Genomic DNA, 16,198 nt, shown 5'->3' on the forward strand with positions numbered 1-16,198 from the left:
AGATCGGTTGTTATCGGATTACGTCGTTGAAGAGAAATTGTTCGAGCCATGTTTCCGAAGTAACAAAGACGCGATGGATGGCCTGGATCGCAGCCATTCAAAGATCAAATATAACGTCCCAGAACACTCCAGCTCACAGGTTAGTCTGCTCCAAGCATTTACACGAAGGTCAGTGTTTTTTAGTAGTTAATACGTCATTTTCATAACATAATTAGTGATATAGGTTACAAGCAAGTCTGGCGCTGAACAGAAATTGTCGCGCTATGCTCCTTTATTTATTGTGCATAAATAGTGAATTGTCCTGACACAATATTGCGTTTCGCTTCTGTTATTATGGTACATTGACAAAAACATATACTTTTATTCACAGGATAAAACAGGTTTTTTGTATCACTAATTGCCCAGTGCGATTACAGACTGCGGTAAAGTGAGCCGTCATTTGTGAGCCGCGGTCAAGCCAGCCGCCTCCTATCCGCGCGGTGATTACAGCATACAATATTGTTGTCACTGCTACATTTCTGTAACGCTACCAGAAATTATTTCCACTACTAATTAATTACCGTTGAGCTCAAAGGTCCTATTAATAAACGGTTAACGAATGTGTATTTATGACGACGATTTGTGAGACTGGTAAACTTATGATACGTACGATGGTCTTTCGTTCTACACGGTGCATTTCAAGGTCCTGTACCCATCCGTCGGTAAACTGTACCTGGGCTTGTTGCAGTGACCTGAAGTTACTAAACTTCATGAGTGTATGCACTCACTCCAAGAACCGTATAATTATAAATATGCATATAAATATGCTAAGATGAGATAGCTGACTTCATCTAACTAGCAAATGTTGTCCAGGCTACGTTGGTGATACAGTTTTTTTTAATGTGTATGACATTTTTGTCATGCGATTTTAAAGCTGGTCCTACAACCGCATCCAAGAATAACATGCAGCTTATCTCAGAACTGTCGGTGAAAATTATTCTTGGAGCTAGGTTTAATTGAGCTGCATTTTAAAGAGGTGCAATTTCACAATTTGTGTATATTTTCTAAGTTCACTATTTTGTCTGTGTTGAGAAAAACACAGATTTTAAAATTACATGGTCTAATATTTACATTTAGCATAACTGCAACATTATTTTTTCGTTTTTTTTTTTTTTTTTTTTTAAAGACTCGAAAGGACTTGAAATTCAAAGTTTCAGACTTGTGACTTGACTCGGACTTTTACACCAGTGACTTGAGACTCGACTCTGACTTGCCTGACATTACTTGAGACTTGACTTGAGACTTGAGGATAAAGACTTGAGACTTACTTGAGACTTGCAAAACAATGACTTGGTCCCACCTCTGGTGTTTCCTCCCTTAAATGAAATATCTACTTTGCAAGTATTGCAAGTTGCCCTGTTGTCATCCGTTCTCGTAAAGTATAACCAAGCTTTTTAGCGTTTGAGCCGCTGGCGCCGTGTTTCCTGCCAGGTAAATGACGCTCCGCAACGTGGTGACGTCATTCGGGGCGACTGGAATCGATAAGGGAATCGTTTGCAAAAATGGCAAACAATTCCAAGGAAGTGAAACAGTGGGAACCGGTTCTCAACAAGAACCGGGTTTTGATACCCATCCCTAGTTCTGGTGCTTTGTTTATTATTATCATTATGGATCTGTTTCTGTTATTCTTGGTGAGGGATCAGTTCTTAGGTTTTGGGTTCTCATGTGTATTACAGTTTCTGTTCAGTGTCTAGTCTGTCTCTCAGTGTCATGTCTGCATCTGGTTTAGTAATTCTTGTTTCCTGTCTTATTGTGAAAGTCTTTGTCTTATGTTAGTGTGTGCAGCTTAGCTCCTCCGTCTCGTTAGCCCTGATCTCCCCCAGCTGTGTCTCCCTTCTGTTGCCCATTCCCTCATTACTACCCTGTGTATTTAAGCCCTGTGTTTTCCAATGCTCGGTGTCGCGTTGTACCATCAGATTATGCCTGTGTGTTTCGGGTCTCCATATTCCATGTTCACTTCATGTTTTGTTTTCGTACCAGCAATAAAGCTGAGGTTTTTGAGTTTCAAGTTAGTGTCTGAGTCCTGCGTTTGGATCCTCCTCTCCGCCTGCCCGCACACAGAGCCCTGACAGAACGACGCGACCAGTAATGGATCCAGCGGACTTCCTGTGGAAGCGCAGCTCCCGTTTTGACGGGACCCGGCTAGCGCTTGGAGGGCCTCCGTGCTGCCGTTCCTTGCTGGCAGCCTACCCTTCGGCCCACTCGTCTGTTTCCTCCCCGCGGACGCCCCGGTCTCACAGAAAACGCTCCAGCCGGTCCCGGGAGGATTACTACGAGCTTGCAAGCAACCAGCTTACGCCTGCACAGGCGTTCTACAAAATGTTAGGAATCATTATTGTGCCACCCGACTCACCCAGCGTTTCCACACCGCAGAGGGAGCAGCCGCAGCAGAGTTTTGCCACGTCACCCTCAGCCAGCCCCGATCCCTCTTCGACAGGAAAGCGGCGGACCCGCCGCCAGCATTCACAGCTCCAGTGGGTGCCTAGGATTTTTTCTGAACAGCCGGCTAGGGTGAGTGGTGGGGCTACTCTTTCACCCCCTGCTGAAATAAGAACTGTAAATGAAAGGAGTGATTATTTGAAGGACAGTTCTCCCGGTTCATTGCACTATTTAGACTGTCCCATACCTCACCTTTCTAAACCTGTTGATGAAACCAAGGAGATCTATGACTCTATGCCTCAAAAAGTTCTGGATGATTATCATGCTCCTGAACCCGTCAAGCATATAGTGACTGCTGTTCGTCCTCAACTCAACACTTCTGTGAGAGCAAACAATGTGTGTGTCACCCCAGAGACTCTTAAGCCCGTGTCAGCTCAGTTTTCTGATCAGCAGCCACCTTCAGCTCAGTTTCCAGTGTTTCCTGCTCAGCAGCCACCTGTAGCCCTGTCACCTACTCCACCACCGCTTTCATCTCAAGTTCAGTCACCCATAGCTCAGTCTTCACCCTCACTATCCATAGCTCAGTCGCTACCTCAACCAGATTTTCTGCAAGCTTTGTTACAGTCCATAACCCAGTCAGTAGCGCAGTTAGTGGAGGAATCATTAGCTTTGTCATCTGCTAAGTCAGTCACTCATCTTCACCCTCAGTCAGGGGTCTCTATTGCCTCTGGTCCTGCTTCCGCTCCAGCTGGAGGGCCCGAGGAGCCAGTCCAGCCTAAGGTTTCGTCAGCTGGGGGTTTGGGAGAACCCAGCCAGCGTCCTGCCTCGTCAGCTGGAGGGCCCGAGCCGCCCGTCCAGCTTCAAGTCACGTCTTCTGGAGGGCCCGAGCCGCCCGTCCAGCTTCAAGCCAAGTTAGCTGGTGGGTCCGAGGAGCCCGCCCAGCACATCCTCACATCTGCTGACGGTCCGGGGAAGTCTGTTCAGCCGTCATCTGCTGAATCATCCCCCCCGACTTCTACATCATCACCATTCGCATCACCGCCTGCAGTGTCGCTGCTGTCAGGTTCCGCAGCCGTCCCTTCATCCACGCCTGGTCCAGCCTCCGCGTCTTCATCCACGCCTGGTCCAGCCTCCGCGTCTTCATCCACGCCTGGTCCAGCCTCCGCGTCTTCATCCACGCCTGGTCCTGCCTCCGCGTCTTCATCCACGCCTGGTCCTGCCTCCGCGTCTTCATCCACGCCTGGTCCAGCCTCCGCGTCTTCATCCACGCCTGGTCCTGCGGTTGCCACGCCGCCTCTAAGGTGGCGTCATGGCCTTGGGGGACGGCCTCCGGAAAGGGTTTGTCGCCGCCGCTGGCATCGTGGCCGACCTCCGGAAAGGGTTTGTCGCCGCCGCTGGCATCGCAGCCGACCTCCAGACCTGCTCAGTGGCCGCCACTGCCTTCCAAGTGGTCGGCGTCCAGAACTGTTTGCCCGTCGCCGCCGTTGCCGTGTGCACGGTCGGCCTCCAGAAATGTTTGCCCGTCGCCGTGTGCACGGTCGGTCCCCTGAACTTTTCGTGGACTATTGCTCCTTGTTTTTTGCTTGGTTTCTGGGCCTCCATCCTGGACCCCCTCTGCCCACCCTGGCCTGGTGCTTTGTGCTTTTTAGTTTAGGGCTGTCGGGAGCCAGCCCTTAGAGGGGGGGTTCTGTCACGGTTCTGGGTCCGTTGGACCCAGTATTTTGAGTTTATTATATTTCTGTTTAATTCTGCTTCATGGATTGTTTTCTTATTCTCGTAGTGATGATGATTATTTCTTGTTTCTGTTTATCTGTGCTTAAGGATTTGTTCTCAGTTATATCTCACGTTTAGTTTAGTTCAGGTTCCATGTGTCAGTCTCTCTCTGTCTCTCAGTGTAAAGTCTGCATGCTTGTTTAGTAATTCATGTGTCCTGTTTTATTGTGAAAGTCTTTGTCTTATGTTAGTGTGTGCAGCTTGGTTCCCCCCGTCTCGTTAACCCTGATCCCTCCCTCCTGTTGCCCATTCGCTGATTACCACCCTGTGTATATTAGCCCTGTGTTTTCCTGTGCTCAGTGTCGCGTCGTACCCTCAGATCCTGCCTGTGTGTTCCAGTTAGTGTTTTCATGTTTGGTTTATGTTTTGTTGGTGCCAGCAATAAAGCTGTGGTTTTCAGTTATATTTCCGCCTGAGAGTCCTGCACTTGGATCCACATCTCCACCTGCCCGCACACAGAGCCCTGACACAAATAATCAAACTCCAAACTGAAAAAACAAAAACAACACTGACAGTTCATCCAAAACACTCTAAAGCTATTCAAAAACTCTGAGGCGAAAAAGCTGCAACCATGACAGTAAGAGAAGGAAGCACTGGACATAAGGAGACGTAGAACAGAGAAGTCCTTTTTAGTGGTTCGAAATACTGAGGATCTTTTATTTATCAGGTACAACTGAAGCTCAAAGGAAAACTGAAGACTTCTCTTTATTTACAGCTGTATGACTCTCTTCCTTTAATTCGTTACCTGCCGCTGCCTTTCAGGAAGGTCTTCAACAATGCTGAGGTAATACAACGAAAACACTAACTACAAGGACATACTCTATGTACTTTATTTGTTGAAAGCAAATTGTAAGAAATGAAGAGTCCCTTGTATTTTTTAGGCTTTAGAAAATCTTGTAGCTGATTTTGTGAGGGAGCACAAGAAGACCAGAGTCCCGGGAGAGGCGCGCGACTTTATTGACTGCTATTTGGATGAACTGGAAAAGGTGTGTGTAAAAGGAACAGTTTACAATGTCATATATTAGAATTTATATAAATACAGGCTGCAGTTTAATGAATTAAAAACTAATCAATTTGAATTCATTCTAACACAACTCTTTAAAAAGAGATTCATAGTTTTAATGCAGAAAGGTGAACATACGTGTGGCTGTGACCGTTCCGTCTCTCGTACCGTGTCTGTCACTTTCTTTTCCATTTATAACTTTTTCTTAGAGAGGAAACGATGGGTCTTCATTTTCAGAAACGCAGCTCCTTAGGTTCACCTTGGATCTTTACTTTGCTGGGACTGACACTACATCCAACACCCTGCTTACTGGTTTTCTTTATCTTGTGAACTACCCACACATACAAGGTAAACCTGCACATATGACTTGGCTTTTTGTTATCAGCTCTTGTTCTCTTGTACCATAAAGTCATGCACACTGCTGTGCTGTATACTAAGGCCCTTAATGTAAAACAGCCATTTTTGCAAATGATTTGTTGATGTTTAGGTCCAATATACTGGACTGCATACACAGTACACCTACAGGCTCGTCCATGGAAACCCATGTCACGAAGCTGCCGATGTATATTTTTAATGCCAGAGGAGGACTGCTCTGCATTGTCATTGATTCAGCAGAGCATTAGCAAGTTTAATGCACCGTGTGCCTCCGCATTCAGCAAACCCACTGTAACTTAATATGGTCTGTCACTTTGTGGCTGACTTCAGTTGATTGGAGTACCACACTCTGATTCACTGTGCTCTGTGTAACAACTCATTCTTTCACAGATGTTCGTAAAGGCACATTGCATGGCTACGTGCTTAATTTGTTACATCTGTGGCAAAGACACTGAAAACACCTGAATTCAAATATTAAGCATTGTGGTCAAATACTAGTCCATATAGTGTATATCAAATGTTGTATGCCTACGAAGTTACTTTTCTAAAATCATAGTTATATCACTGGTTATGGTGTACTGCAAAGTGTTTGTGTTGTCCTGTTCTAACAGAACAATGTCAGGAGGAGATAGACCGAGTGCTGGAAGGGAAAGATCAGGCCAGTTTTGAGGACAGACACAAGATGCCCTACATGCAGGTATTTTTTTTTACTTACATCTAAGGTGTTTGGTTGTGAGTGCCGTGTTTGTTAGATGGTGACACAAAGCCATGTAAAGTTTAGAATTAATTTATAAATGAGTAAAAGTGAAACGGTAACTCTATTTGTAGCTGTGTCGATTCTTCTCAGAGACTCTCAAACCAAAGCACAGACTGTCAACAAACAGCTGCTCTGTGGAACTGCAGATCCACTGGATTATTCATCAAAATATTGCTCAAAGTATATATGCATTGTTTTTGTGGCTGAATTTGACAGCGTGCATGTATTCTGCTCTAAGTCAAAGAAATGTCTTCTCTTCATCCAGGCTGTGATTCATGAGATACAGAGAGTTGCCAACACTGTTCCTCTCAGTGTCTTCCACTGCACCACTAAAGACACAGAGCTGATGGGTTATTCCATTCCCAAGGTAAGGGCCAACTGGTTAAATAGGTAGAGGCAATAAAGTGACGAGCATCCTTAATGGTTTTGAGGTTGATTTCGTCCTCAGGGAACAATGATCATCGAGAATCTGACCTCAGTGCTCAGCGAGGAGGGACAGTGGAAATTCCCTCATGAATTCAACCCTGAAAACTTCCTCGATGACAAAGGAGAGTTTGTTAAACCAGAGGCCTTCATGCCTTTCTCTGCAGGTACATGAAGACACGATTCACATACCGACATAGATGATTAAATCTTTTGTCGTAGATGATACTGAGGTATTTTTTTCAACGTCTCAGGTCCTCGGGTGTGTCTCGGAGAGGGTCTGGCTCGCATGGAGCTCTTCCTCATCATGGTGACTCTGCTGAGGAAGTTCAAGTTCATCTGGCCCGAGGACGCAGGAGAACCAGACTTCACTCCAGTCTATGGGGTCACTCTGACTCCCAAACCTTACCGCATGAAAGTCCAACTCAGAACGCCGCAGAGGCGGTGTGCAGATGGACATTAACTAGCAGTTGGTCCTGGTCGGAAGTTATCTGGGAAACTTTTATCCATTTCTTATTTCTACTGCATTGGTGAAATATGAAATAAACGTATGAAACTCACATTTGTTTCTTGTATTTCACACTTTCCGCAGTTTGAATCAGCTTCTTTTATTTTCAGGCTGTTCTTTATTTGTTAGCTCATGACTCCATAAATAGATTAAAGATTGTTTCTGGCCCAACAACATAAAACTTCAAACAAACTTTTCACCTCAGTCATTTTCTTAGTTACATTTGATTTGGCTTTTCACTAAGTTGTTTTTAATCTTGGTCTATTTACCACAATATAACTGAGCTTTGGTCAGTTATTAGTACCAGACCATGATCATTATGATCTTTAAAGGCCTCGAAGAATTTCTCAAAGAATCTCTTTAAACTCAATATCAGACACTTACAGGATCATAAAAAGTATTAAAATTTGATTATTTCAAACTTCAAACGTGAAACATTGAAGATTTGAACTTGCATTAAATCTACTGAAACCCTGTTGTGGAAGTTTTCCCTTAAATAAAGCCTGCAGACGAGCGGTGAGCGGTAGCTAACATTCTTTAATCCAAACACACAAAGAACAGAAAACCAAGCTTGTGGAGAGCCTACATGTCCGCGGGGCAGACGGTCAGCAGAGTCTCCCTGAGCCTAGCATGGCTCTCAGTTAAATACCTTCTTCAGGAACAAAGGCAGTGCACAGCTGTTTCACACTTTAAGGTTCGCACTCCCTTGCTACCTCCCAGAGTCCTCAAAGAGACAAAAGACTTCCTGTGGAGTGGTCTGCTTCCCCCAACTTCCTTACTACACCCCCACCATTTGTCTTAATGTATGAGTGTGAGACTTGTTAGAATCCAGTGGCACCAAGGTATCATACAATAAAATAATGTGATTAATACATAAGTAAAAGAAATTCCTATACAACCCTTATTTAAGAAATGCACATCCTCAACTTGATCCAACTGCATGTTTTGTATTCTTAGACTTTTATAGCCACGCTTTCACGATAAAGTCCTCCCTGCAGTGCAGCACTTGCAAACATTAACAAGATTCTTTTAGTCTTGATGTAATGGACTTCAGTAACTCTGCTAGCCTTAATGTTTCCATAATGCTAGCAGCATTATGGGGGCAGGGATAGCTCAGTAGGTAAAGTGGTCGCCCCATGATCGGAAGGTCGACGGTTCGAATCCACTTAACGGCTACCCTGAGGTACCCCTGAGCAAGGTACCGTCCCTACACACTGCTCCCCGGGCGCCTGCTTAGTGGGCTGCCCACTGCTTCACTGAGTGAATGGGTCAAATGCAGAGAAAAACAAGTAATTTCCCCATGGGGATCAATAAAGTATCTATTATTATTAGCAAGAGCAGCTAGGTGAAGATTTTGTTGCAAAGCAACAGTAACTTTTACCATTGCTCTGACTCATCTACCTTACAAAATCCTTGCAATAAAACAAGGTTGGTTGCTCAGCAGCAGCTGGCCCTTTGCTACTTAGCTGATTACGTAATGTGCTGTCTGTATAGAGTTCAGCACCTGTACAGTTCAATGATACAACAGGCCTTTCAACTCACACAAATGGAGTGTTTTCTTTTTTCATTCTTTTTCTCAAAGAAGAGTTTGAAAATAGCCGACTGATATTTTACAGCCATTAGAGTGATCGTTGTACATGGATACATTTTCATTTTATGATTTTAGTTTTTCCATATCACAGCTGTGCAATCATTGCTGCCAGTGCTACATAAGAACCACACGTATGTTACACATTTATAAAATACAGAAGCAGGTCTTTTTATCTAAATCTTGTTTACGCTTTGTCTCTTTGTATCTTAATATTAAAGTTTATTTAGTTTATGATCTTATGTGAGGGTTTCCTGCTGTTTGAGCATGTTCAGCTCAGTTTTTACCTGGAAATTCTGACTCCTTCACTCTTTTCTTTCAGATCTTTACAAGTCACAGCAAATTCTTGTAGATTAGTCAGTTTACCCAGTTTACTTCCACGTTCTTCTTCACATAGAAATGAGGATCCTCGTATTCAAATGTGTTTTATTAACAATGGAAGAAAATGAAACACAGAAAAATGCCTGACACTATGCGATATCTAAGGAAATCTGATACCGCTGTACAGTAGCCTGTCACATTACGCTAAAGGTGGTGGAGCGTGTTTCACCCTTCACACAAATCTCAAGGTGTGTAGGTAGAAGAGGGCCGGCTGAGCTACATATTTAAATGTGGGTCTGCCAGCTACTCCTCTCATTTCAAGTCAATGCTGTGGAAGAGAGCCAGAGATCAGTAATAACTAACACTTTTTCATAGTGCAGTCCAAATCGTCTCACCATGTTTGTTTCAATTGCACTGCTATGCCTCTGCCTTTTATTTCTTATTCTTCAACTCAAATCCAAGAGGCCGAAGAACTTCCCACCAGGCCCCCCAGGCCTTCCCCTGGTGGGGAACACTTTGCAGTTGAGTTTGGAGAACCCCTTAAAGGACTTTGAGAAGGTAAGAAAAAACATTCAATAAAATAAAAATGTCCATAATGTTTTATAATATTTTTTTTATCCTATTGATGGATTTACTATTATTAGTACTAAATGGGTCTAAATGTTTAGCTACTAAAACATTAGTGTGCTTTTCCTGACTGTGCTGTTAAAGACAATACCAATGCTTGTGGCTGTAAAAGGAAACACCTTTAAAATCCAAAGTTCTTACACTATAGTGAGCTCCTTATGTGATTACAAGATAGTTTAGCATAGTTTAAACCCCCTGCAATCATCACTGTATATGGATCAATGTTCAGCTTATCGTTTAAGAAATGTCATGTGACAGTGCTACATGAGAAAAGAACCACATGCATCTCTACAAATCAGACACACTGTGCTCCGTTTTTAAAACTGACCAACATCAACATCTTACAAAATGAAACACTGAAGTCCTTTGGTCTCATCACTGCTAACGTTTGCTTATGCTGTATATCGTTTTTTGTTTCGCTGCAGGTCATCAAACTACAGAGAGAAATGTGTCTTTAACAAATGCATATGGCATGCTCTGCAAGCGTAAAGTTAATAAATGTGTGCAGTGTGTAATGCGTGCTTCTATCCACACACAAATACAAAGCAATTTTACACCACGTCAAACTATTTTACAAATGTGTATGCCCAGACCTGAATAAATACAGATGTATAATAACTGATTTATAACTTAATTTATTAATTTCAGCTTCAGGAATTGGATAACATTCTCCTTCAAAAAGCTGTTTGTGCATACACATATTTCTAAAACTACACGTTACTTCACTCTCACTTGCTTAGAAAACCTGCAATGCACGTGCACGAATCATCTGATCAGTCACGTCGTCACGTGGAGTCTTGAGACAAATCTCACGCTGCCAACTTTGCACAGATCCACAAATGTAAGCATGTCCCACTGTAAATATGTGGGCTTCCTCTGTATCCCTCCATGAAATGTTCAGGTTTAGTTCATTTGATGCTTTTTTCTCTCCACAGAATAACTGAAATTACTGGACAGAAATGTTTAACCGTGTTGGAGGGAAATGTCCACCTGAGTATCTGGTTCATAAATTTCAAAAACTGCCATGTCATTTTGTTCCCTCCCAGCTGAGGAAGTCTTATGGAGATGTCTACAGTATTTACATTGGCCAGAAACCAGCTGTAGTCATCAATGGGCTGAAGGCCGTAAAGGAGGCGATGGTGACTAAGGCTGCTGATTTTGCTGGACGACCCCAAGACTTGTTTGTTAATGATGTCACCAAGAGTAAAGGTAGAACAGATGTTATCTAGCACATGATACACTGTGTTCACACACATTTTACCATCAGTACCCAAAACAGCAAAACGAAAAATTAAATAAATAAAACAAAACAAACTAAAAAATCCAGTATATACGTTAGCATATACTGGATTCTATGGTTTCAAGTTTTAGTGCATTATTATTTACTGCATGCATGAGGAAAAACACCCAGTTTGAGATAAGCACGCAGGGACAGCATGGGTTAGGAAAATTCACCTTTTGCTGTTATCTCTTTGTAGAATACTCCTCTTCATCACAACGGTGCAGCACTCATGCTGGACCATGTGAACGATCCATGTAAACAATAGAGTTCTTTTAATGAATGTGGAACGTAATAAAAGATGACACAGTCCAGAAAGTAAATGATCTTGTTTCCCTTTGTGCTGATAAATCTGTTTTAGGAGTAATTTTGGTCGATTACGGCTCTAGTTGGAGGGAACATCGTCGCTTTTCTTTGATGACTTTGAGGAACTTTGGTCTGGGGAAGAACTCGATGGAGGACAGGATTCATGAAGAGATAAAATACATCGTTAGAACCTTGGAAGACAGTGTTGGTAGGTCCGTCTGTGACCACAACCACGTTGCATTTGCTGTTGTTTCCTTTGCATTCCTGTAAAATTCTGTTCTGCTGAATAATCTCTTCTACAGGTAAAACCATGAGTCCTCAAGTTATGTTTCACAATGCGGCCTCCAACATCATCTGCCAGGTCCTGTTTTCTACACGCTACGAATATGATGATGCGCTAATCAAACAGATTGTTCAGTGCTTCACTGAGAATACCAAGATGGCCAATGGACCGTGGGCTATGGTGAGTAAAAGCATGTTTCCCATGTAATCGTGCTTACTTAGGAATCCTGTCGTGGCTGAAGTTTTACGGCGACAATTCCACTGATACCAAAACTAAGATGCAGAAGTTCTGTGTTCATCCCCCCCACTCTCATTTAACTCTCTTATCTTTCCTTTCAGCTCTATGACACTTTTCCCATAATTCGTAACCTGCCACTGCCCTTCCAAAAGGCCTTTGAGAATTTAGAGGTAATTTCAATTTTCACTTTATCAGCAGGAAGAAGTAAAATTTGTTCAAACTTTGAGTGACTACGTTTGCTTTTTAGACTTCAAAGAAAATTGCAATTGGTTTGATCAATGAGCACAAGAAGACCAGAGTTCCTGGAGAGTCACGAGATTTTATTGACTGCTATCTGGATGAACTGGAGAAGGTGTGAGTGTGAAAAGAAACAGATCTGCTCTAATTTGAGTATGCAAAATATAAAAATGATTTGACTTTATTCAACCTACACTTTTCCAAAAGGAGATATTTGTATAGTTTTAGTTCACAAGATGGTTAAAAATTCTGTTTCAAATGTAAAGAGCTGAAGGCATTTCTATCATATTCATTATTCCCCTCCTTTTAGAGAGGCGATGATGGGTCTTCATTCTCAGAGGAGTGGCTCATTATGAATGCTTTAGATCTTCACCTTGCTGGGACTGACACCACCTCCAACACCCTCCTTACTGCTTTCCTTTACCTGATGAACTACCCGCACATCCAAGGTAAACCTGCACATGTAAATAAGACATATTATGGTTATTTGTCATTGGTGTCTGTGGTCCTGCTCGAGGTTTTCCAGGTGTTCACTTGTACTTCAGCCTTCACATAATACAATCTAGTCTGAGCCACACCCGATAGCAACAAAAGGGGTCATGCCCGTCCCAGCATGCTATATTCTATATGCTCGTTATATTAACTTAACAAAGGAGAGTCCCACTCAACTCAATTCCTTACCGGTACAAATTATTTGTATTAGATTAGGTGTGGATGTGGTGTTTGATATGACTAATATCATCTCATGTTAAAGGTTGAAGACAAATTGAATGAATACAGAAGGTTCCATCTCTACGGGCCTAATGCTTTAGTGTTACATTACTTGTGTGTAGTCTTCCTTTGTCTCACCTACAGATATCTGAAATGTGGAATTTAATGTGTGGTGTAATCCCTCCTGCACAGAAAGATGCCAGCAGGAGATAGACGACGTGTTGGGAGGGAAGTATCGGGCCAGTTTTGAGGACAGACATGAGATGCCTTACATACAGGTACTGTATATCAGAGAGATTTCTACTTATAATTGCCTTTTATTTAGCAGGCATTGTTACACAGCATAGCGAGTCCTACAGGTAATCATAAAGAGAGAACACACACATGCACAGGGTCCACAATAAGACGATAGCTCCAGGACAAGCAGTAGGTGGAAAACAGAATAAATATCAGCCTGAATCTCCTCATTTCTCAAAACAGTTTATGTTGGTTTATATTGGCAACAGACACAAAAACTCAGACCAGTTTTGGTCATCATTAATAACATTAGGTGATGCATTTAAACAGCTTCTTTTCAGGAAACCGTGGAGCCTCCATTGTTGTAGAAAGGACTGGTTTGACTGGAACTGGTCTACTCATAATAAAAAGAGCGTTTCATGTCGAAATCATACTGCAGAATCATCATGACCTTTTTCCACACTGTGAACTATGATGTTTGAATGTTTTCATTAGTCATGAAACAAACGTGTTTTATCTTAATGCATAAAATCTAGTAAGGCTGCTGTGTGATGACGTTGACTAAGAAGTTTTATGTTTCCACATCAGGTAACTGTTTATTTAAAGCAGAACATTAGACTGATGGTCCACAGCAGTGTCAGCTAACAGGGAGAGTAGCCTCTCTGTCGTCGTGCGCTGTCACAAACATTGAGTGTCAGGTTCATGCTCCAGAATATTTAGGAAGCCTAACATGGTAAATGGGCTGGTTCTTATACAGCGCTTTTCTGCTCTCGTGGAGCACCACATGCCACATTCACCCATTCACACTTTTTTCTGTCGTTTTACGTGCTTCCTTATTAACATTCACACATACTGCTCTACCTGCTGAGCAACAGGAACCCACTGATTTTATAAGAAACATACGCACTCAACCATCAGGGTCGTGTTTGCCTACTTTGAAAGAATTATATTGTAATTTAAAAGCTTGTTTTGCATAATGTCCTGGTTACAGACTGTAGTTAGGAACTACCAGGATAGGTAGGAAGGATGTTAGAAACACCCTTTCCCTAACAAACCCCTGGCTTACAAACACAATAACATGCAGCTCTGGCTGCATGAAGGGCCTGCATGTCTGAACATGTTGTGGGTTACGCCCAATGCTCATGTGATGGCAGGAGTGTTTCATCACATGACTGTGAAGATTAGATAGGATTAGATTTCCTGGCACTGCCAAAGGCATGTGATAGTCCACGTGACCCTGTCTGAATATTTCTTAAGGTTACATCAGCTGAAATGATCTCATTAATACTGCATCCTGTCTGTGGCTTATAGGGAGAGGTCCCCACGTCTGCAGCCTTGAATTTCTGTTGTGTTTTTATGTCAAAGTACTTAAAAATTGCTCAGTCAGATAAAGCATGAGAAATGTCTTCTCTTCATCCAGGCTGTGATTCACGAGATACAGAGAGTTGCCAACACTGTTCCTCTCAGTGTCTTCCACTGCACCACTAAAGACACAGAGCTGATGGGTTATTCCATTCCCAAGGTAAGGGCCAACTGGTTAAATAGGTAGAGGCAATAAAGTGACGAGCATCCTTAATGGTTTTGAGGTTGATTTCGTCCTCAGGGAACAATGATCATCGAGAATCTGACCTCAGTGCTCAGCGAGGAGGGACAGTGGAAATTCCCTCATGAATTCAACCCTGAAAACTTCCTCGATGACAAAGGAGAGTTTGTTAAACCAGAGGCCTTCATGCCTTTCTCTGCAGGTACATGAGCACAAACACGCTGAGTAACAGCACAGACATGGCCAGTTCAATCAATGTGTTTTTGATAATTTTGTGGTCTTTTTCAATGCCTCAGGTCCTCGGGTGTGTCTCGGGGAGGGTCTGGCTCGTATGGAGCTCTTCCTCATGATTGTGACTCTGCTGAGGAAGTTTAAGTTCATCTGGCCCGAGGACGCAGGAGAACCAGACTTCACTCCAGTCTTTGGAGCCACTATGACTCCCAGCCCTTATCACATGAAGGTCCAACTCAGGACCGCGCACTGAAGTGGCGTGCATAGGTGGAAGATGCAGAAAGAAAAAGTGCCGCTTAGTTTTGAAAACCTATTTAATGAAGAATGCTGTACTTAGTAGTTTAAATAGCTTCTGCTGGGAAAATTTCCCTGAGATGTTTTTAACACAATGATTCTCAAACTGTGGGACATGGAGCCTCTGCAGGTGGGACGTGGGTAACAAAGGGAATGATGAGAAAAAAAACAAGTTGATTAGCATCTGTTGAGTGGTATTTATTAAAACTCAGCTGTGATTTTTTTTTAGATTAAAATGGTCGTGGAGTGAGACGTGCTTTGGGCTTCTTAGCGGGGTGATGCCAGTTAAAACTTTAAGAACAAGTGTATTAAAACACTAGACAGTCTCTGATAAACATGCCAAACTCACACTTGTCTTACTCCTTTTTAAATCACTTTCTCAAACATTAGGAACTTTGTTTTGGAGCTCCTCGATATTAGATAATATTCATAACTCTTGACTAACTCTGAGTCAGTATAAATGGAAGCATCACTGAGGCTACGAACTACTCTGAATGCTACAGTCACTTACATTATCCCTCTTTTCATTAAAAAGGTGCATTTTTAAACTCTAAAAGCACTTTAGAAAACAATGAATGATAACCAACAGCACTGGTCTGAGAAATGGTGGAGGTATGCTTTGGAGACCTGTCATCAAAGCATTCAAATTAAATGTGTACCAGCTGCTGCAGCATGGGTGCTGTTGCTGTTGTTGTTGAGTGTGTGCAGCAGTGTTGTCACAGCAAAACGTTGTCCTTTAGACGTCTCATGTAGCAGAAAAAATGACAGAGTTAAACCCTTTCTCCTTTGGCCTTACTGTCTTTGAACAGGTTTTGTCAACACAACCACTCAAGATGTGTCAAAAACACATGTGTAGTTAGAAGATGGGTCTGGTCCACGATGGGAACACATCAGTCTTCTGCTTTATGTCAGCAGATTTGCCTCCACTAGTTGAATATCAGTTGTTTTTGTTTACTAGCACAAGTTAAAAAGAAATAATCACTTTGCGACTGACCATCAGAGCCAGACTTTGGCCATTTAGCACAACTGTTACTGTTCAACAACAGT

The 16,198-nt window shown here is 42.7% G+C and overlaps 1 protein-coding gene and 1 pseudogene across 2 annotated transcripts in view; both read left to right on the top strand.

Annotated features, from left to right (window-relative positions):
• The window catches only part of LOC113027176 (cytochrome P450 2F2-like), a 42,386-nt pseudogene extending 35,077 nt beyond the window's left edge, over nucleotides 1-7,309 (top strand). Inside the window, exons 11-17 of the transcript XR_013910168.1 lie at nucleotides 4,907-4,975; nucleotides 5,073-5,177; nucleotides 5,404-5,542; nucleotides 6,181-6,266; nucleotides 6,592-6,693; nucleotides 6,775-6,916; nucleotides 7,004-7,309. The product of XR_013910168.1 is annotated as a cytochrome P450 2F2-like (transcript). The remainder of the gene's footprint in view (nucleotides 1-4,906; nucleotides 4,976-5,072; nucleotides 5,178-5,403; nucleotides 5,543-6,180; nucleotides 6,267-6,591; nucleotides 6,694-6,774; nucleotides 6,917-7,003) is intronic.
• Nucleotides 7,310-9,387: 2,078 nt separating this feature from the next.
• LOC113027180 (cytochrome P450 2J4-like) lies at nucleotides 9,388-15,499 on the top strand. Its single transcript, XM_026176776.2, has 11 exons — nucleotides 9,388-9,724; nucleotides 10,840-11,002; nucleotides 11,434-11,586; nucleotides 11,681-11,841; nucleotides 12,000-12,068; nucleotides 12,146-12,250; nucleotides 12,446-12,584; nucleotides 13,039-13,124; nucleotides 14,504-14,605; nucleotides 14,687-14,828; nucleotides 14,923-15,499. Exons 1-11 carry the CDS (start codon nucleotides 9,563-9,565, stop codon nucleotides 15,108-15,110), a joined length of 1,470 nt encoding a protein of 489 aa, XP_026032561.1. The 5' UTR covers nucleotides 9,388-9,562; the 3' UTR covers nucleotides 15,111-15,499.
• The last annotated feature ends 699 nt before the right edge of the window (nucleotides 15,500-16,198 follow it).

This window comes from Astatotilapia calliptera, chromosome 7 (assembly GCF_964374335.1).
Source record: "Astatotilapia calliptera chromosome 7, fAstCal68.1, whole genome shotgun sequence".
NCBI classification, from domain to species: domain Eukaryota; kingdom Metazoa; phylum Chordata; class Actinopteri; order Cichliformes; family Cichlidae; genus Astatotilapia; species Astatotilapia calliptera.

Coding starts and splice junctions, on each gene's coding strand:
- LOC113027180 (XM_026176776.2), top strand. CDS start 9,563: ATGTTTGTTTCAATTGCACTGCTATGCCTCTGCCTTTTATTTCTTATT. Junction 14,606..14,686: donor TGGGTTATTCCATTCCCAAG/GTAAGGGCCAAC, acceptor TTTCGTCCTCAG/GGAACAATGATCATCGAGAA. Junction 14,829..14,922: donor CTTCATGCCTTTCTCTGCAG/GTACATGAGCAC, acceptor TCAATGCCTCAG/GTCCTCGGGTGTGTCTCGGG.